This window comes from Electrophorus electricus, chromosome 10, assembly GCF_013358815.1.
Source record: "Electrophorus electricus isolate fEleEle1 chromosome 10, fEleEle1.pri, whole genome shotgun sequence".
Classification (NCBI taxonomy): Eukaryota; Metazoa; Chordata; class Actinopteri; order Gymnotiformes; family Gymnotidae; genus Electrophorus; species Electrophorus electricus.
In genome coordinates, this window is record NC_049544.1 from 9886307 (window position 1) to 9908123 (window position 21817).

The 21817-nt window shown below is 36.9% G+C and overlaps 3 protein-coding genes across 3 annotated transcripts in view; 1 reads left to right on the top strand and 2 right to left on the bottom strand.

The window, feature by feature from the left end:
• Positions 1 to 1941: 1941 nt before the first annotated feature.
• LOC113588148 (protein lin-28 homolog A-like) lies at positions 1942 to 13245 on the top strand. Its single transcript, XM_027027212.2, has 4 exons — positions 1942 to 2107; positions 2554 to 2741; positions 6864 to 7051; positions 9139 to 13245. The coding sequence occupies exons 1-4, from the start codon at positions 2098 to 2100 to the stop codon at positions 9458 to 9460; spliced, it is 708 nt and encodes a 235-aa protein (XP_026883013.1). The 5' UTR covers positions 1942 to 2097; the 3' UTR covers positions 9461 to 13245.
• bves (blood vessel epicardial substance) lies at positions 12541 to 20153 on the bottom strand. Its single transcript, XM_035530770.1, is given in 12 exon segments — positions 12541 to 13541; positions 15969 to 16044; positions 16046 to 16108; positions 16219 to 16380; positions 16459 to 16573; positions 16942 to 17039; positions 17041 to 17067; positions 17069 to 17134; positions 18125 to 18211; positions 18214 to 18251; positions 18800 to 19053; positions 20001 to 20153. Coding segments are annotated over 11 exon segments (1089 nt in total). The 5' UTR covers positions 19038 to 19053; positions 20001 to 20153; the 3' UTR covers positions 12541 to 13422.
• A 525-nt stretch (positions 20154 to 20678) lies between these two features.
• Positions 20679 to 21817, bottom strand: part of popdc3 (popeye domain containing 3) — a 1789-nt gene continuing 650 nt past the window's right edge. The window contains exons 1-3 of the mRNA XM_027027214.2: positions 21572 to 21817; positions 21386 to 21494; positions 20679 to 21286 (exon numbers count right to left, since the gene is read on the bottom strand). The exon at positions 21572 to 21817 is cut by the window's right edge and continues 650 nt beyond it. Of these exons, the coding sequence (XP_026883015.2) occupies positions 20987 to 21286; positions 21386 to 21494; positions 21572 to 21817 (655 nt within the window). The 3' untranslated portion in view covers positions 20679 to 20986. The remainder of the gene's footprint in view (positions 21287 to 21385; positions 21495 to 21571) is intronic.

The following is a 21817-nucleotide window of genomic DNA, read 5'->3' on the forward strand; positions in this document are numbered from 1 at the left end:
CACAAACTTTACCAACCCCCACGTGCCTAGTGAAGTCACCATTCGCAGCGTATCTGACACTATCAGTAGGTGACACGTTTCCTTTTAAAGACGCCAAAGAAGTCTGCGCGGTATGGGTAATTTAGCCACCCTAAACGAATTTACAACAACTATGGAAATCCATGCTGTGTGCATGAATAAGTCGCTTAAATCAAAGTAGTCCACCGAAACGTTCTTTCCTTTTAAGATAGTATTTAGGCGCGACTAAAATGGTACATTAGGGCCAACATTTCCTTTAAATAGATCTATATTAACTTATCCTATGTTATGGTTTATCTTATAGAAGCAAGTATCTTAAAGGATCTGGAGAAAATAATCCTCAGCCCACTTGATAGGAACGTTATAAGATATTTGTGCGGGCTATAATTGCATCTAGATACTGGTCAAATCTTCACATTATTTGGAGAATTTCTGTTGACTGAAAGCAAACGGTTTCCTTAAATTTCCACATCTTTTTGTATAAGTGTTTAATTATCTTTCTGAGGTGAAAATATATTATGATGATTTGTTACAACGCGATTTTTATTGTAAATGAGCAAAAACAATATTTGGTCTACCAGCTACAAGCAGATACTTCTTTGGATGAAGGGAACCCTAACCCCAACCCATCTTCAGTTTATTTTAAAATCTGGGCAATGGCTGTTTACACAAAGAGTAACTGTGCATGAAAATAATGTGCAGTTAATCAAAATCATTGTAAATCATAATAATGATGATTATTTACCGGATTAGACAACTGAAATTATTTTCAAACAAGTTCAGTTTCATGTTCTGAAATTAACAGCCGATCATTCAATTTCTGTTAACTGTTCAACTAGGGGAAACGTGCCCCTATTGTACCTATTGTACCTTTTTGACTGGTTTGTCCTTTTGGCTCCGTTTAGTCGTTCACCACGATTTACAAATCAAGCCTGAGATCTTTCGAGGCATTCTTTTGAAGTTAAGAACTGGAGTTAAGATAGGAGGATGTTTCCAGCACTGATGGTCTACATAAGGCTATTGTTACAACGTTATTTTTTTCGGAACTAGTTTGATTTGAAAACAAAATCTGCATGATTTAACACGCGTTTTGGATTTGTTGAAAAAAGCTTGTAGGACAATACGACTGAAAGACAAAGGATTTGAACGATATAGAACTTCTGTTAGATTCGTTACCATGGTTAAAATTGTTAGATCTAAAACGTGACTTTCATTGTTGTCCCAAATAGCCTTACATGAAAACCATATAACCAAAAACGTTTGTACTGAGTTTGTCTTGAGTTTTTGAACTTCTGAAAATAGACTATATGACTGACTAAATTTATGTTGCCCTCAAATATTAGTTTAAAAATATGTATTTTTACGTATGCATATAGGCCACGGTAAAATCGCAAATAATATGAGTAACTGAGCTTATGTACCTGTCCTCGACTACAGGAGGTCCAGCAGTCGTCAATATAACGTTTAGGCTTTAAACTAACTAGGGTGCTTAACAAATAATTATACATATGGATAATGACACGTACTATGAAAATCCAAGCTTACTGTTTACTAGCTACATGTCAATAATTCTTAACCGTTAGCTCTGCAGTTTTATATAGTACCTAAATAAAAGCTAGACATCATTTCACTACACATCAGTCTCGCTCTCTCATCTTTCTCTCTAGTGAACAACAAAAGGCCTAAGCTTTGTTTATTATTATTTAGCTTTAACATTTAACGCCTTCAGTAAGGATTCTCTGTGAATGAGGGTTATCAGACTCAACGACGATTGGCTCTTCCCGAGGCCAAGTCTCGCCGGTCCCCTCCCTCAAAATGAGGACTCGAAGAGAAATGAGATGCCAGTAATTGGCATAAGCGCGCATGGGAGCTGAATTGGGCGGAGAGAATGAGAATGAGTGAACGGGGGGGAGTGTACTAGATGCAAAAAAGAGCGTCTGTTGTACTGCACACTCCAGATCATGCCCGTTACATTATGGTTTGTTTAAAGCATTATATAACATTTATGAAGAGGATCAAACACTTCCATCGAAGGATTTACACACTCCGAAGTTTGGAACAAGGGAGCCAAGGAAAAACATGGCCGAAGGTATCCTATGGTTGTACCGACGTAGACTGCTCAGACCGTCCCCGCCAGTGCTCTCGGTGTTGTAGCTAGTTCACTGTGGCGCCGTGTATTTGAAATGCTCGTTGTAACGTATGTTTATCCATTGAAGTAAAAATAAGCAGGTTATGTCGGTGTGCATAATAGTTTAGAATGGCATTTTAAGACACAAAGCACACCTGTTTTGTTTTAGTACACTTCAGTAAGATCGCAGTAAGATTAATTTTGGGTTATGCTACATATTCATTTTACCGATAAGTAGCCTAGCATGTTCGAAATTATAGGCTATGCATTTGTATTAATAGCCAAATAAGTTATAGAAATTCACAAGGAAACAAAACTCCGCAGTCTTACTAAAGACTGCTTTATTAGGCTTACTTGCTAACTAGTAAAAAGCTCACGCCAACTATGCCTATTCTTTAACCTTTCAGGAGGTGTGGGGACTGGTCGAGGTAATCATCGGACGTCTCCCAAGTCGGTGGAAGGAACTGACCCCTTGCCCATGTATGGCACAGGCCACTGTAAGTGGTTTAATGTACGAATGGGCTTTGGATTCATATCGATGACTAGTCGCGGAGGAAATCCTATTGATCCTCCATTGGATGTGTTTGTTCACCAAGTAAGTTTAACTCCCGCCGAAAAAGATCTTTAAGGAGTAGATAACGTTTGCCCTTCTACTACTAGGCCTCCTCTTCAGACGAGTAGGCCTACATTCACATTTTGCCCACTGGACATGATAGCCAGATTCATACTTTTTAGTAGACTTATTTTATTTTCTCCTCGTCTGTAGTAGTGGGTTACATAATATCAAAATTAGTCTCGTTGACGTAGTTTGTTACGGTTAGATTACGCTATACAAAACCTAGTATTTTTCGCCACCACTGGCATGTGTTCGGTCTTGACAAAAATACGACGAAGTCACAAGGATTTATGTTATTTTACACTTTAGACTAGTGACTAGTATGCACGCCGTTATTTTAAGCTATTTTTTTTCTGTTACATTTCCATTTGTTGGGTCCATTTGGTAACATCAATCCACGACAGTTTAAACGAAGCTCCTGTCCTTATTTATCCATACAGTGAGCAATGAAGTGAAAAGGGGTGTCGGTAAATGGCCGATTTGTTCTTCAGCAAAGTTACACATCGTTGGTTGATGATAGTTTTGAAGTTGTAGTCTTGATGTTAAGCAGCCATGTGGAGAGAAATGTTATAGATGGTAGTGTAATAAATGTTTTATAAGTCCTATTTGATGCACTGCCTTAAATGAACACTTTGTAGTCAAAAACCACCTGTGTTAATAGATTACAGCATTTGACTCACAGTGCATGTGTATAATTTAACATTTTAATGTATTCATAGAACACTGACCTAATTTTCTCAATTTTGTGGGAATGTCTGCATTGTGAGCTTTGTAGGATATTTGTAATAGTGCTCAGGTCACAGCATTTGGAACCACCACATTGTATATGGGTATTTGTTCGACCATGCATCAAAACATCTGATTTCACTGATTAGTTCTATTCTTTGAGGGGAGCTAATTAGTGTGATTGAGTGTTATTGTGCAAGATTGGACCAAACACCTGTACACACTTTGAATCTGACTGTGTACCTTCAGTTTCAGTTGATATCTTGTGTTTGATTTAATGTTGTAAGGCACACCATTTTACTCTGAATGTAGAGTGCCCTTATAAATAGTATCCCCTACCTATAAGTTTGCCTGCAGTAAACAGAAATATTGCCATAGACTATAGATATACAGATTAATTGTATGGGAATTATGTAAAGGCAATATGTGAGGATTGTTACATTATGTGATGGCTGTCCCGTGACCTGATCATTTTAACTATAGTCGTTAGAGTTAATAGGTTGACAGAAAGATTGTAGGATTCCCTGTTCTAGTTTGACGACAATGTCACCTATAGTGAGGTTTGGACTTTTAACATTTAAATGATGAACCTTTAAATAAAGGTTCTCATCATTGCAAAAGGATAGTGTCTACCAATACAATGTTAACTGTGTGCAATTTCTAAGATTGTTTTGGTTAAACAAGGTCAGTGATTGCCAGTTTCGGACTCTGTTTTGTTATTTGACTCTGCTTTGTGTGTTTTACCACTCATGTGACTATCTTTGAAATGTGAAGCTCTCGTACTGTTATTCTTGTGATGGGGTTAATATTGTTCATGACGATCATTTTTGGGGATGGCTGCAGCTTTGATAAGGGATGGAAATGGTATGAAATGGAACATTTCTAGGGGCTTCTGAAAAGTGTCTGGTTATTGTGCTCAGCCTTGGTATATGAGTGTGGGGGAGGGTTTCCTTGGAACCCTTCTCTCAGAGGTGAAACTACAAGAGAAAAAACAAGTTAGAGAAGCATTGGTTTTCAGCTTCAGGATTGCTTTTGTTTTAGATGATACCTGCAGTTGCAGTAAGTTTCAGTTGGGTGATTGCCCTAATTGCTCGCATGCTTGCGTTGTCCTTTGAGTTTTGATTTTGTTAGTATGCTGGGAGAACTGTGTGGGCCCCTGGTAAGATTAACTACCAGCCCATTTCACCGTTTGGCATGCAGGCCCCACCCTTCTCAGCTAATACCAGGCTTTGTTTCTCTTGCTCATGGCTTTTTTTTCTCTCTTTTTTCCTTCAAAAAAGAAGAAGGATGAAAAAAGCCACCTTCTGTTCACGTGACTTCCTCTTGTGAGTCATCCATAGATGCTTGATCTCTATTGGGAGGAGCAAAAATGCCTCTGAGTGAGTGGCCTCTCATGGTTGCCAGAAACAGTTTGTAATCTCTTGTTGTCATTATTCTACTCTTTCTTGAAAATACCAAAATAGGATGTAATTTATGATCAGTTTACAGATTCAGCCCTCAAAATCCATCCCTATGTTCATCCACTATGCTGTTCCTAATTTGAAAGTCTAAATTTGTCTTTGTACCTGAAAATTATATTTCCTTGCTTTTGAGAAGGATGCAGATTGTTGCTTTTTTCTTTTGAAAATGTATGTGCCCTTTAGATGTATTTAAGATTATAATCGTCATTTTCTGATGGTCCCAGGAAGGGCTTCAGTGTGGTTTATTATAAGTCCTCTCCTCATCCATCCTTCAAGCCAAACTGCCAAGATGGTTGTCAGTCAAGCCAGTACAAGCCTGTGGCTGACAATTCACTTCTAAAAGGATAGGCTGAGATTGCAATATTGGTCTCAAACAAATATCTTAAGAGTTCTTCTCCTTTAATTATTACCCTTGTGGGTGATCGCCAGTTTAAAAAATAGTTGGTTCAGTATAAAAAATTATACATATCCTGTTTTTTTCTTCTTTTGAGTAAAAGCATTTTGATTTTGAGTAGTACAGAATCCATTTCTTAATTCAGTGATTGCTAATAAATGATAAAAATGTTTATTTATTTTTTTGGTCCATAAGAAAGTAAATACCTGACTCCCTGCCGAATTATGGTATTTTGGAAATTAATCATAATTATAAAGCATAAATGTAACACAAATATTTTTCCCATGTAAAAAATTGTTATACACAAGTACTATTATAGTAATTAAAATATCTAAAATAATCTTCGAAATATAGATATTTGTATGATTTAGATATTGTATGATTTAAGCATTTTCAATTTGTTTTTTCATGTTTTTAAAAATCATAATTTATATTGTCCAAATCAGATTTTATAGTTGAGGATGCAGAACAGACAACTCAGTGGAAACCAGTAAAAATAATTATTTACTGTATGTATAAAATTTCATACAGACCTTTTTCATAATTTTTACAATTAGAATTATCTTATAAGATTTTGACATATTTGTCTAAACTGAAAAGATAGTTTTGGAATAAAATCAATAACATTACTGTTAAATAATTTTAGAAAATGTTATTAAATGAATAAAATGTAGTAGAATATTTTAAAAAATAGAATAATACATATAATTGTCAAGATGAAGTAATGAAACAGTTTGATATGTTCTTATGTTTGATATATGTGCCATATGTCCCTGAATACTTTCTTTTCTCCTGCCATTCCATTGTTTACATGGATGTCAGGTTATAGATTCAGTATTTGCAATATTTATACCAATACCAATATTTGCAGATTTTGAACTCCAATTTTTCAAGTCAGTTTACTGGTAAAATGGTGTGGGGTTTTGCTCTATTTTCAGTGATATATTTATGATGTCATTTTATATAAAAATAAACACTATTTAAGTACTTTGCTTGCACAGCTGATGAATGAATATATATATATATATATATATATATATATATATATATATATATATATATATATATATATATATATATATATATATATATATATATATATATATATATATATCTCAATGGATTATTCAGAATTGCTTCAAACTTAATATGATTAAGTTATTTTTTGTCAGATGTTTGGTAGGAATACACATCTGTACTGTAGTATCTAGAGATCTAGGGCTATCTCTTGTAATTATGATTGTATTTTTTAACTGTCCTGCTCTCAGCAAGTATGTCCTTTTACTAACCACAACATAATTATATATTTTATCCTTGGATTCCAGCAAAGGATTTCCACTAGTCTTTCCTTAATTTACTATTGATTTACTGTTACTGTTAATATAATGTGGATTACCTAGCCTTGAAACACTCACACATTAAAGGCATTTATGTAAGATCAGATGTAACATTACATGGTTTTCTTCTTTCTGCTCTCGTTTCATCATATGGTTTCGGATATACCTTTACGCTCCACCTCAGAGTAAACTGCACATGGAGGGCTTTCGGAGTCTGAAGGAGGGCGAGACTGTGGAGTTCACCTTCAAGAAGTCCTCCAAGGGTCTGGAGTGTGTGTGGGTGACAGGCCCTGGAGGAGCCCACTGCGTTGGCAGCGAGAGGAGACCCAAAGGGAAAAGCATACAGCAGAAACGAAAGCAAAAGGGTGACCGGTGAGTGGGCAGTACCGTCCCTGACCTCTTCCTGCTAATGTGATATTCAGGCTTTTCTCATGGAACCCATGCAGAGCTGGATTACATCTAGACAGGTTGGTGCTAGGCGATTAGTGTACAAGCCTACATTTATGAAGGTCTAAGCAATTAGTTTATTAGTATTAGTTGTATTACTTGTAATGTTCCATAATTGTCAAGAATCTAACTTTTTAAAGTCGGAGGAATTTAATGTTGTGTGTTTTATGTTACTTTGTACAGTGATGGATGGTCCCTTAGAATCCTTTTGTGAGAGGCAGCCCTGCCTCTTAAGCTGTTTCTCCATGGGACTATGCCTGTTGCCATGGTTTTATCGCAATACTGTATGAGAGCTTTTTCTCTGCTAAATTGCTGCTATTTTTGCTGGCTTTCGGATGAAGACATGAGTTGTTACAGCATCATTATTTTGGTGGATAAATACAGAGTGCAGCAAAGCCAAAATTTACATGATATACATACTATTAAAATGCATTACAACAAGCCATCCAGCCAGTGTAGACTAGGCTGCCTATATAATAATTTGTTTAATGTTTTGCAGAGCAAAAAATGTTTAAAACATGCAATGGTTAATTAATTCAAAATTAATTGTGCAAAGTGATAGGAATTTTTGTCCTTACAGCAGAGCCCATATCAGTGGATCATAAGCAGTAGCTCATCTTCAAGACGCCGGAGAAGCTGTGAATTTATTCATTCTGATTCATCTACAGCATCTAGATTAATTTTAAATTGAACTGCCGGTTGAATTTTCATGAGTAGAAGCACATGTACATCACAGTTTAGTTTTTTGTTTTTGTTTTTTTCAACTATATCTCTTCAAGGTAAAGGCCTCTGAAAGGGTCTATTGAAATTATGGCACATGAAAACATACTGGACCAAGCTATGTACTTTGAGCGTCTTGGGAATGGCATTTTGAATGTTAACCAGGGGCAGGGGCTGGGAGGCGAGCATTTAGGCCAGAGGGTAAGGACAAGCCCTAAATTCTGCTGCCCATCCCCCTTCCTGTTCACAGTCTGATTGAAGGTACCACCATGCAAGACCCCCCTCAAACTTCATGCTCAACCATGAACCAAACCAGAGGACCCCCTCAAACCTCATGTTCAACCAGGAACCGAACCAGATGTTTGTTTTCTTTTACACAGCTGGTACATGTGTTAAGTACGTTAAGTGTCCTTTAAGTACAAGTAACATGTACTTTAAGTACAAGTAAAGTAGATGTTGAACTTTATGGAAGTTAGAAGAAACAGCTGTATGCAGTTTTTGTATGTCAAAACATGGGTGTTACACATATGAGGAATGGTGTACATATGAGGAACTTAAAGCTTAAGGCATTGTATGCTGAAAGAGAAGCAGCTAATGTGAAAAAGTGTGGGAAGTGAATTTTTTAGTTATCTCTCAGGTTTTCTCTTTTTTTTTCTCCCTCAATAAGAGGCCATGGGCCATGTGGTGAGGTGTAAGAAATGCATATTATCAGAGCCTATAGCCAAGCCTACAACATGCAACCATTGCTTAACATATTATAATTGATGAAACACATAAAATTGGTAACACAACATAAAATCTGTTTCTTCTTTAATCTCATGAATGCAGCGTAACCATTTATCAGCTGTATGCATTAATGTACATGTTATATAATGCCATAGAGACCCTAGATATATATATTTCATTTATTAGATAAGGTAGGCAACTAGGTCTAATACCATTTCATTATTTATGAATTTTGTATGAATTTGGATATTTGGAGATGGGTTTTTTAATACCACCACCTTTAATATTAATCGATAATAAGGTAACTGGTTCACACCAAGTAAGAGAATTACTTGATGCACGGTTATTGGTTGTTATTATTACTTTATAAGTTAGCATATATTATATAGTTATTTATTTATTTATAAACAATGAACTGAAAATTGCTGCTTTGATACACATTCACACATTACTTTAAAATTACTATTTAAAAAGTAAAAAATCTTTACTTCTAGCATATACTAGAAAAGCAACACTTTTATTTCTGTACGTTTTTTATTGTTGATCTTGATTGTCTTTTCCATCAGGTGTTATAATTGTGGTGGCCTGGACCATCATGCCAAAGAGTGTGTCCTCCCTCCTCAGCCCAAGAAGTGCCACTACTGCCAGAGCGCCAGCCACATGGTGGCACACTGTCCGCACAAAGCACCCTCAGCCCCTCAGGGAAGACACTGCATCGAGCCTCCTGCCTCGAGCTCAGGCCAAGTCCCACCCCCTCGCAGCTCAGACGTAGGCCAAAGAGCCTCCTACTCATCTCAGGACTCCTCCATACTCCACAAACCCTCTAGCTCCTCTGAGGAGCTCACATCAAAAGATGCCTCATCACAGAGGAAGAAGAGGAAAAAATGAGTCACTGTATCAGTGCGCCAGTCTCTCAGGCCATCCCACTTTCTCCAGGTCTCTGCCACAGGCACTCTGCTGCTCCGGCTCTGCATCACACTCGTAGGTAAGCCCCAGGCTAATGTACTGGACCCATCAAAGCCTCATGTAGAGGAGAGAACACTTGCTGCTGACTTTATTCATAATCAACCAAACTGTGAACAGGATTGGAGACCCAAAAGTGGTTTTCCACAGGAGACTGATACCTCATGCACAGCATACATCTACCTAGGATGCATTTTATTTCCTTCTTTTAAATAGCTCTTTATTCTGAATTATGTTTTCTAACATTTATGTAGACACACTGAATAGCCTTGGGCCAAAGAGATTTGTGTTGTTGTTGTTGTTGTTGTTGTTGTTGCTGCATATTTTCAAGGTTTAAAGTTTTGCTCCATAAACTGTATGCATGTCACTGAGTTTGACATCCGCAGCCTTATACAGTTCCTTCTCTTGTGGTTTTAGAACAATAGTCGGAAATCAAATAGTGCCTAAACAACTTTTGTGTGGGAATGTGAGGATGTCAAAGATAACAGTCATGAGTCCAAACTTCAGACTTATACAGAGATTCATTATTGTGTTTTTGTTTACAGTTTTACAAGTAGGTTCTACAATTTAACCATCATAGTATTGATCTACTTAATAGAAATACTTTTTTAAAAGTATTGTATCAAGTGTGTAGTTACACTAAATCTAATCTAGACTAGATGTGCTGTGTTTCTTCTATTTTTCATCATGACATTTAATTATTGGTGGAACAAAGCCTTATCCAGGCATTAAACTAGTTCTTTTGCACTGAAGTGCATGAATATATTATGGTGTGCCAGCACAATATTAGATTATTTTATCAGATGTGCTGACAAATCAAGTCAAGCTACAGCGCCAAGCAAAGTCAGGATGGGAATAAGGTGTGAGAACATTAACTATCCTGTGCAGTCAGTAGGTAAACATGAAGGAGCAAGGCTGGGCAAGCTTTTCAGTTTGATCTATTGTAATCAATGGCTCTGATTACTTTTGAGAAATCTTAAATGTAGAGTATTGGCTAATAAGTACATGGCAATAACAGTAATAGGTGTTTATGTGAAATTATTATTTTTTTGATCATTTATTTAATTAAAAAAAAAAAATTATTGGGGGACATTTTAAGATTAAGTAATGTAACTGGGCAAAGTAACAGGGCTTTTGCTTCCAGTCCCCCAGTAGTATGTTTTCTCTCGAGCATGTGTATGTGTTTGTGAGGTTACGGCCTGATGCTGCTGTCTTGGCCTAGTCACTCTTGAAAAAGAGCATTTTTTTACCTCAAGGTTCTTGTGTGGTAAAATAAAGGTTAAATCTTGTGACTAGACTTACATGCTTGTCTCATATTGATGTGTTAGACACTGAATTTGGTCCAATCTTGAAACAATCATTTAGAAACAACTAGACCATCTGTAGTCAAAAATGTTCAGCAATGGCAATTATTTAATGTTTACAACTTATTTATAAGTATCTTAAAATGTAAGAATATGAATCATACAAAAACATAAAACTTTAAAAGAATGAACAGAATCTTGTTATTATTGATAAATAGCCAAGGTTTTATTTAGCTTTTTTCTAAAGGCAACTGTCACACATTTGTATATTATATGTGGTACTGCATTCAAACATGAGCCAAGCATAAGCCAAGCTAAACCCCTGACTGTTATTAGATGTACACGCCTCCATATGACTAAACAAAAACTTCTTGGTGGGAAGAATTTCTCTCAGGGTCTTGATAATCAAAAAGTATGTTATATCCTTTCATTTGCAGATAGTTAAATTTAATTGCTAAAGAGGCTGCTTGTATATTTTTATAAGTTTTGTAAGAATTATTTTAGAGTTGTATAATTAATGCAATATTTCTAGGACTGCACATATATTGAGGTTTGGAAACTTTTGTCCTCCTGGTGGCCACATAGGATATTTTTCTGAGTAAAGAGATAGTGGTGGTGATTTTTTTTTACTCACATGTTTTATTTAACTCGTGTGTTATTTAACTTGGACATAAAAAAGCAATTATTGCCTTGGACAAATTATATCTCAAAGCAGCACAGAAAAAGATATTAAATAGCATTTACTGTGATGTGCCTCTGCTGTTGATTCAACAACACTCAAGTCATTTGCAGTGGAAAAAGGCAATTAGCCATGTGTGTACTGATCTTATAACTTGATTAATGCAGTGATGTCTAAATGCAGAGTACCAAGGGTTTGAAAGGTTTCTGTCAAAGCCCGATTTGAGAAGTGACAAAGCCAAATCAATGCTGGACTAAGTGAATGGCATGTGTAGATAATGTACAGTTTAGCGTTTGCACTTTCCTTTGAAAGCCTGTGTAGTTGCAGTACTCAAAGCTGTTTCACCAGCTGCACAAATGCCCGTTGGGGCCTTTACATGTGACGAGACAAGCTCCTAGATCTTTTTTTCCATTTCCCCCCCCTGTGCATACTAACTGGGCAAAAGAGTAGAAACCTTTATTCTAAAATATATATATATATATATTTTTTTTATTATTTTGGACACCAGAGGTTTTCTCTTACCGGTAATGATAAATTGTAACTGCTGGCATGATAATTTGAATCTTAAATATTCATCATTAATATTTTTATTAATTGATTGAGACCAAACACTGACAGAAATTGATTATTGTGACTACTAATATACTTATGTATTTTTTCTACCAAAGAATTTCAAGTTTAATAGCTAAATGAGAATGAAGCACTGCTTTGCCTTGCTTATTTAATGTGTCAGCAGTGCTTCTCTGTTTATTCTGATGACCTCAACAGACTTTTATTTTTCTTTAATGAAAATTCAATGTTATACTGGATGTTTTGTGCTGTAACAGACATGCTTGTGATAGTAATTTTATTTAATTACCACTCATCTCTATTTGGATAAATACACTAAGTGGACATGACCTCAGTGATGTGTCATTCTGTAGCATGCAGTTTTTTCTTGGACTGGAAACATAAATTTTCATTTTATAGCCTGCTAAGGGAGAACACTGACCTAAAAGAAAGTTCTGCAGCTTTCCATGGAGCCAAAGATACTTGAAGTTTTTAATTGTTTGATTGTTTTTGTTTTTTATATTTTTTTAATAGAACACAAATGTGATTGGAGTCTTTATGACATTTCATGTGTGATTACCACAAAGCATTACAAGCAACAATACAATTTCAGCCTTATAAGCCATGATTAAGCATTTAGCATGATCTGGGGTATAGATATTGATCAAAATAAATTTCTTGTGAAAAGTAAATATTGCATAACTGACTGAACCTTCAATTGTTTGTTCAAACCACTTCCCTGTTCTTGCCCTGTCCCTGAGCAGACCCATCACAATTACAGCCTGTAACTTTTACCAATATTTAAAGGGTAGCGTTAATAGTAGACATCTAATTGAAAATGTACACTATATACGCTTAAAGAGACAATGCATGACATTTTTATATGTGTCAGATAAGTACTTTTTAAACCTTTTTTAAAAATTATCAGGACAGACACAAGTACACAAGTTACTGGTTTAAGAATACAAGCAAAATAAAATGAAGCCACTCAAGTGAAATAAAATGTGGAAAAACCTGTCAATTGTTTTTTTACATTTGCTGTCAAAGATCTTAAGCATATTCACAAAAGTAGTCTACATACTCATTTAAAATATATATTTTGACCAGACAATATACCAAATATATCAATATCATCTGCTGAATTGTAATGTATACTATTTTGTATTCCATATAGGATAGACAGGGAAGTGTTTTAGGTAAAACAGGTTTCAGCCCTTGCCTACTATAATAAGTGATTTCAGGCCTTGCCTATCCTAATGAGCAGTTTTGATCTATAATTGGATCCGAAGTAGTCTATTCATCTTCACACAACAAACCACAGGAAGATAAGTGTCACCTGTGATGTTATCCTACATCTACTTTGGGTTCCTGCAGCTCTTTTGAGAGTCAGTAGGTAAGTCATCTTCAAAAACATCGTCTTCCACACCTTCTTCAATTAGCTTCATTGTCACAGCCTTGCTGAGTGGATTTTTATCTGAAAATCAGACATTCCTGGTCAATAAAAAGGACACATTCAGAACATTCATATATGCTTACCAGGATAATAGAATTGTGTTATGCCAAACTCATGCACTCACATTTGCTAATCAAAATATGTTTGTAAAATAATCACATAAATGGGATCTTTTACAGTGTCAGACTTTCCATAATGTCTGGGAACCACTAACAGTCCGATATGTTAGAGCCAGTAATCAAAAGTGTTGATTAGATCCTTGGAAGTACTGATTTAAGTCATTTAATCAGAATGCTGTTTAATGATAAACAGTTTTTTATGGTTACAGTGTTGTTTTATCTGAATTTAGTGATGGAACAGGCTGCTGATTGATAGCTCATTTTAGAATTTTTTTTACAGAGTTTACAGAGTTTTCTGTATTCTCTTACTGAAGCCATCACACTGCTACAAATGTTAAGGACTGGACAGAGCAAAAAGAAGGTCTTAGTATGAGCACTGATGGATGTTTTGGTGGTGGTGTTTTTTATTGCACTGTGAAGATTCTGATCAGTGTCCACTGTCAGATGTTCTGTGAATGTCAAAGCATTTCTGTGATCTAAAAACAATATTTGGGGGCAAAATATCCTAGGTCAATTCTTAGCCATGTCACATGAACTATTTACCAACATTAAAAAAGTATAACATGAAAGTGAGTGTGCTGTGGTTGCAATTTACCATAGATCATCACAGCTGATATGTTATTCACAACAACACAGAGCCTCAAATGTTCTATTGCTTTTATACATCAGTCTCATGAAGAAAAAATAGAAGGCAGCCCTAATCATTGTTTCATATATACAGCCTCCCACAAATGTTTTAGGAACACCTACCTTGCCCCTTCAGTTACTGACTGTTTTGATAGGTAAATCTGTCTTACAAGTACATTATATGCCTGGGTACAATTACAGTCTTCCCTGTTCACCAGTGGTCAGTTTCTGAACACAGAGCTATCTGACTGGACACCATCTAGGTGGCAGACCACACCACACACCATTGATTCTGCAGTGGTACTGGAATGATGGTGGATGTTATCCTGCTTTTTGTTATTCTTTGTTTTTTACATATGTCTGTCACCAATGAGCAAGTAGACCATCATTCAAAAAAATCAAAAGCCTACCACCTGTTTGGTCAGACCTCTGATGAAGAGTTTAAGAATGGCTAACACAAACTGTGTATGGCAACAGATCTCTAACCATAAACCTGGCTGGATAATTTTCAGTGACAGCCAACTACAGGACCAGTATGGGCTCAGCAGTAACACAGGCATGTATAATGCTAACCCGTGCGGAAAGTGGTGGAAAGATGATAGAGGTTATGTAGAGCAAAATCTACAAACAGTTACACTCTGTAATTGTACACAGGTACATAACGCAGCTAGCTATAAGATACATGTATGTATTAAAGTAGACAGTGACAGCAGGTGCAAGGTCGCTGCTCCATAGTAAAGTGGCTTGTGAGTGCTGACATTTTTTTTTCTTGTCAAAGAAAGTATTGTGTAAACCATCCATTCTTGTTTCTTAGCAACAAGTGATCAGCAGAATGATACAGGTATGGTAAAGTAACCATGCTGTTACTACCAGAAGAACACATCAATGAGATTGTGTGGTTAAAACTAACTGTTGTATAAATCCCTAATATGCACAATGGTTATTGGAGAATCAGTAAAAAGATATGTATGTCATTGTAAATTATATCTAGATGTCTTAATTTGACAAATCACTTTATAGTAAATATAAATGTTTTAAAGGGGTTTTGAGAAGAATAACTGAATTGTTAATAAGCTAACATTTGTGGAACACTATTATATTTTTGGATAATAGTGTGTTATGGATTTCTGACTTGTGATGCAGGATGTCATTTAACCAAGGAATTTTTTATTGTTAATAGTGAAATCCATAACAGGTCAGGTTATCAAAGGGCTCACACTTTCAGAACAATGGAGGGGAGGTTAGAGATTCATATGAGAAGTTATTCAGAAATTACGCTTATATTTGAGCTGAGAACTGGGTAATTTGGGGTTGGGGAAGAGGTGAGAGAAAATAAAACATCTTACACCCCCATTAGGCGCGATCTGAAGTCACAGCTAGAGGAGGGACAGGAGGAAAAAATATCAGAGAAATACTAAAGCAATAGAGCACAAGACATTTAGTTGATGGCAATTAACCAGACTGGAAGACACAGTAGGGGTGGAGTTGAAGGTTAGAGGAATGAAGACTCAAATGAAACTGCACTTCACCTTGAATAATAGAAGGGAAAAGACAGAAAAAGAAAAAGATAGAATGGAAGCAGATGCTGAATCAGATGTGTTGTAATGTCACAGAACACACTCACACAGCAAGGAGGCAGTGGTAGTATTTGTGCCAATTGCTGGAGAGCTGCAGGCTTTAGCAAGGTTCCACTGAGACTTACGGAGAGAGCTCCCTGATCCCCCTCTCAGGATCTGATTCAGCACATCATCCGTGTCACTGGTGCTGGCCATGCTGTTTTCTCATCTGCATCATGGAGAGCTGAGAGCACAGACTCGGCTGGCGTTCCATCTTCTTTACTGCCTGAGATTTAGCCATCACCACCATCACTGTTAGAACCACAGCCTGCATCAGGCCCCGCAGGGTTAACATGATCCTTGTCCAAATCACAAAATCACCAGCAGCATCCTTACCTTGTCATTAAGGGATGGGTCGTTGAGGGAGTACAGCTTATTGGTGATGTCTTTGCCAATGAGATACCTGAATACCTCATTCAAAAATGATTCTGACTCGAGGAAATAAGTGAGCCTCTCTCGAGACCAGCATAGGAACTTGCAATTTTCCTCTGCTGTGATTTCACCTGTAAATAAAGACAAATGTTGAATGTACTTAATACAGGTGTATATGTGAGATTTGATCCTCAATTCTAAATAATTTACCTGGAACTTTTCTCCCCTGTTCATTTGTGTTGATCTGAACTCAGGAGAGTCAATGAAGGCATTGGTGTAAATGTTGTGAAGAAAATGTCCACGATATGACACCTTCATTCTACAACAAACACACACTTGGTCAGAATATGCAAAAATATTGTTTGAAATTCAGTAGAACTGTGAGTATACAAATGGGAAAATGAACATAAAAATGAACATAATCACTGAAAATGTCCAAGCAACGTAAAGTAAATGTACTAAATACGAAAAATAAACAGAAAAAAAATATCTTAGCACATTGGAAAAAATCTAGACATTTAAGAAATAAATACATAAAGCAATATTGTCTACAAGCAGGTTAAGATAATAAGTGCTAGGTAATACATTTTATATCATGATAAGGAAATCTGAATTTTGTTGCCAGTATTCAAAATGTTTTACTTTTCATTTTTGCTGCAGTTATCCTGCTCTCTGTGAATGACGTACTTGCCCTTGAGCAGAATACTGAGCCGCTCATCCACTGAGGTCTTATCCTCAGCAGCATACACTTGACCTTTTCCTAAGGGTCCTGGATGGTCGCAGAATCTGACCAGTTAGCCTCTGGAATAGAGCTTTCACGCACATGTAGGGGCTCAAACATCCGCTTGTACACAGACTTGAGCTCTCGGTCGATCTTGATCTGAGGTTAAACCCAAAGGACTCCATCAACACCATTTTCAGTAGGAAGGCATTGGCAAAAAGTAACTAGAAGGAAACAGGACTTTGCACGTGCAAAACCTCCTAGACCATGATGCATGGGTAGAGCATGAGTGTGTGAAAAACACACTGTGTGATGGATCCAGTGAGAATCCCAGGGGGATGTCCTGGTTTAACACATGTGCTGGAGCACTCAGTCTTACCTTCCAAATGACAGGACAACCTTGACTTTTTGCACCCACTGAACTCGGAAATCGTGCATCCCATTTTAGGAATGGAAGAATGTGCATAGTGACTCATTTTTTATCTAGCAAATAAATCATGGAAGCAGTGTAAACACTGCTTTTTCCAGTATATACTGTGAACAACTTCCAGATTTCACTAAGCAGTTACTGAGCCACATACTACTGTAGATCTCAAGACAGTTGCAGCTAGCTAGAAGTTAGGCTGCATGGCAAGAGCAAGGAGACTAACTGGGTGACCCAAAATGAATCAAAGCTCTGCTTTTAGAGGCATACTGGGATCTCATTCTGTCAGCCAGCAAAAATGTAAGTAATAAACAATAAACTTTCGTTCTCTGAGCACTGTGAAACTCATTCTTTTCGTCTACCTACTTTCTGAATGTATTCTATGTTTTTATTGAATATTTTTGTCTTTCCACATATTATAACTCCCTGAAAATAGCAATTTCTTTAAGCATCATTATTTTTTTATTATTTAAAGGTAACTTATTTTTCAAAGTTTTGTGAATCCAGAAACTCCTTACTACTCCACCAGGAGTCGACAATTAAACTGTAAATTAATCCACTGAAGATGTAAAAGATATTCTTTGTGATTATCATATGTCTTTAGAATTCAGTTCAGTTTCAAATATGGGAGCAGGAAGAAATCTACAATGCCTTTTTTCAGCAAAAGGCCAAGGTCCTTTGGTTGTTCTAAAATCACAAAATGTATCTTAGCAGTTAGTACTCACAGGTCTACGTTTGTATAGCAGGAAGAAGAGATGCACGAAGTTGACTAGGAGGAAGACCACATTCCATACCATCACATCTAGGGTTGCACCTGGTACAGAGTAGCCAGATGATAAAACAGACAACAACCTGTAAAAGAAAAAGTCATTTTTGAAAATTGAAAGCCATAACAGTCCAATCCTTTAGCATAGCAACGGACCATAATGCCACCTAATTTTTGGCACTGATGAATACTTAATTCTAATGATTAAGGATGAAGTCAGGCCTAATCATATTGCAATCCATTAAATATACTCTGATTTATGCTTAAATTTTTTAAACACATGTAGATTCATATGCTTATGCACAGCATTTAGGCATGGTGCTAAATCCTAAAGTGAGTTTCAAATTCAAATAAAACTCATCTTAAAATTATGACATGACACTGAGATGTGAACCAGAAGTAAACTAAGTAAGTAAATCAATTATAAATATAATACTAACCATACTCCCTCTGCAACCTTGCTTTCTTCAAAGACTTCTGAACATATAAATTACTGAACCCCTGAACTCCCCAAACAGAGATACCACCATGACAGTAATACACTCTTATTAAATCAGAGATTGCCTTAAAGATGTATCAATAAAATATATCTGTTGGAGATGTGTTTGTGGTAAGCAGCAGTGGGCATTCAGACCTGTCATCAGGAGAAGTCTGAGGAGGATCATGTGCAGGCCTATTGTGGTAGGAATAAGCAGACCCACAACTAAACTCAGGTTGCCTAGATGAAAGAGTAAGTGTTGGCTCTTCTCCCAGTCCTGGCAAGATGTAATATTTGATGCCACCTCTGGCTGACCAGAGGTTGATGACACACTTGAGTCCAGTGGAGACAAGGTTGTGTACAACAGGGTGGTAAGATGTGGCATGGCTGACATTCTGACAGACACTAAGCTGGAAATGAAAAACATCAGAAATAGCACAATCTTTAATACTGAAAATAAAATCGTCTATATAAAGCAATACGTATGGATTCTTGCTAGCATGGCTCTCTACCTTGTAATAACACTTTTGTATTATGCGTTTTTAATCACTCACACAAAATACAATGTCCTGGCAAATGTACACATAAATAGTATCGTGTCAACGGCCACAAAATGCAACTCCCAGAATGCTGTGCGCTTCTCTGCAGACTTTCAGTTCAACGTTTCAATATAGTAAATAGTCAATTTGTGCAATAGCGTATCTGTGCTTGGGTAAAGTAGTAGTGTCTTTTCTTTCTGTTGTAATTAGTGTGTTTAAAGTGTTCTTACTATCTTCGTGGTGTGCCTGCTGATATTAACCCCCCCCAACCACCACCACCACTCACCCACCTCTCATTGGCTCTTGTGGGTGCGACTATTTCTGCCTTGTTACTGGTAGCAATCTTTTTAAAGACTATCCGTTATTAATAAAAAGTTTTTTTTTGTTTTTTGTTTTTTCTAACGGAATCATTGCCTGCTCTTTTTATAAGTCAATGCTATAGTATTACATACCCAACACATTCAGCGTAGTTTTGGAAGACATTTTTAAAAAATATATTTTTCTCCAATATAACAAGATATTAAAAATAAATAGCCAACTAAATTGTCCTCCCACTGTAAGAAAACGTAAAATAAACTGATTTTAATTTGACTGTTCAGACAATTGTGCAACGCCGAAACAATGAGGCTATCGCAACCTTGAACTGACTGGCTTCAATTTGGAGATAAAATAACGTGTATAGAAAGTGCAAGAATTTTCCAGACCTCTTCAGCTTGTGGGGGAAAAAAGAGTTTCTCGTTATTTGAACTTGTGATCTTGTCTTCGACACTCTAACGCTGAAAACCCAACGACACAACAACACAAAAAGAAACACTTACCAGTCTTTCTACTTGGTTGAAACAAAATACTTACTCGCCGGTAGTAGACTTGACAAAACAAAAGGCGCGTACGGAGAAACTAGCTATATGAATCCCAGCGAGCGGGCTGCACAGTGTGAGTAGCGCATTCCAGAGAGGTGACAGGCATAGACTAAAATGGGCAAGAAGCGAAAGGACACTCGTCAACATCGCCTCTTCTCGCGCACTTGCAGAAACTATTCGCACCACTAGAGGGAGGCCATCCTAAGCAAAAGTTGGCAGCTTGCTGTGTTGGGGTATGCCAAAAGGTAGATTCGGGATTTTAAACAAATATGCCATTTCAACTCTGTGACACTCCTTACATGAAGAACTCATTCATTCTCTAACTAATTTATTGTATTTCCTGTCTATTTTAATCCGTTTTGTTGATTTACGTTTTTATGGACTGTTGGGAAGCATTATCTTATTAAAGAGTGCTGTTGCGAACGATTCTGTTTCATAAATATGTGGTACGTGTTACTGTATGGACAGTTATTGGGTTATTTTAATGTGAGTTCGAAGTTCCAAGTGCGACAAAGGGTTATCAGCACCACGGCCAGCGACACTAAAATGTCATAAGGACGCTTAAATGGGTATTCTGACGTCGCTCAACAGAAACACGATTCAAATGTGCATAATCAAGACACGAGCAGCATAACGTGACTGCAAATGTCAATTTTATTTGAGATGAAGATTTTTATCGGCATTAGATATTCAAATATAAACATTCTTAGATCAGTGACAACTTCGACATTTTAATTCTGTTCGGTAAAGAAAATCAGAAAAGCTATTCATTTTGTTTAGAGAAAAATAGGCCACAACGAAGCGACAATGACGAATGGAGAAACACTGAAGACATAAGAATTATGAAAGCACAATTTATGTAAACCTCGACCTTACGGTGCCATGAACTACCAAATCCTCCAATAATTGCTCCTCTCTTGGAAATCACCGTTCTTGTGAACTTTTTAAGACTTACTTTCTACCGGCTTGGTGATAACATTCCTAACGCGAATTGGATGGCGAGCATCTGTCTTTTCTAAATCTGGCTCGGTTGACACGTGACAGAAGCTGGGTAACCGGAGATCGTAGCGAAACCCACGGCTGTCAAACGTTTTGTCGTTAAGTGAGTACAGCTTGTCTGCGATGTCATTGCGCACCACCAGAGCGAATATTTTGGCGATATAGCGGTGCTTGGCAAAGAGCAGATATAATTTCTTGCGTCTCCACGTCACATATCTACAACGATTATCTGCTCTTAGTGTCACCTGAAAAAAAAAAAGAAAAATATATATTAAAAGCAGAGCTGATAATTCATGGGCAACACAGCAAGAACCCATTGTAAGATGCCACATGTTGTGTCAAACCTGAAAAACTCCTTCTTCCGACGGTCTAAGTGAATCCCATTCTGGCGAATCTAGGAACTGGAAGGGGTAGACGTAGTGCAGAAATTCTCCGTTCACTGTGACACGTACTCTGTTGAGATAAAGGCAATAAGGCTACTCATTGCTGTATCTGCACGTTAAGATAAAGAATAGCTGTCCGATACTTACTTGCCGGAAAGAAGAACAGATAATTTATCGATAGGCGTTTTGTCCTCGATTGCAAAATAATGTTCTTTTTCAAGAGTGTGGATTTGCTCATCACAACAAGCGACAATTTTGCCAAACTGAGAAAGTGACACTCCCAATTTTTTGAACATGGATCCGAAAAGGTCCTGAAACTCCTTATTAAATGTTACGCTCCGAAGCCGGTAAGCGACATGGACAACTTGACCAACACATATCACAAAAAGAGAA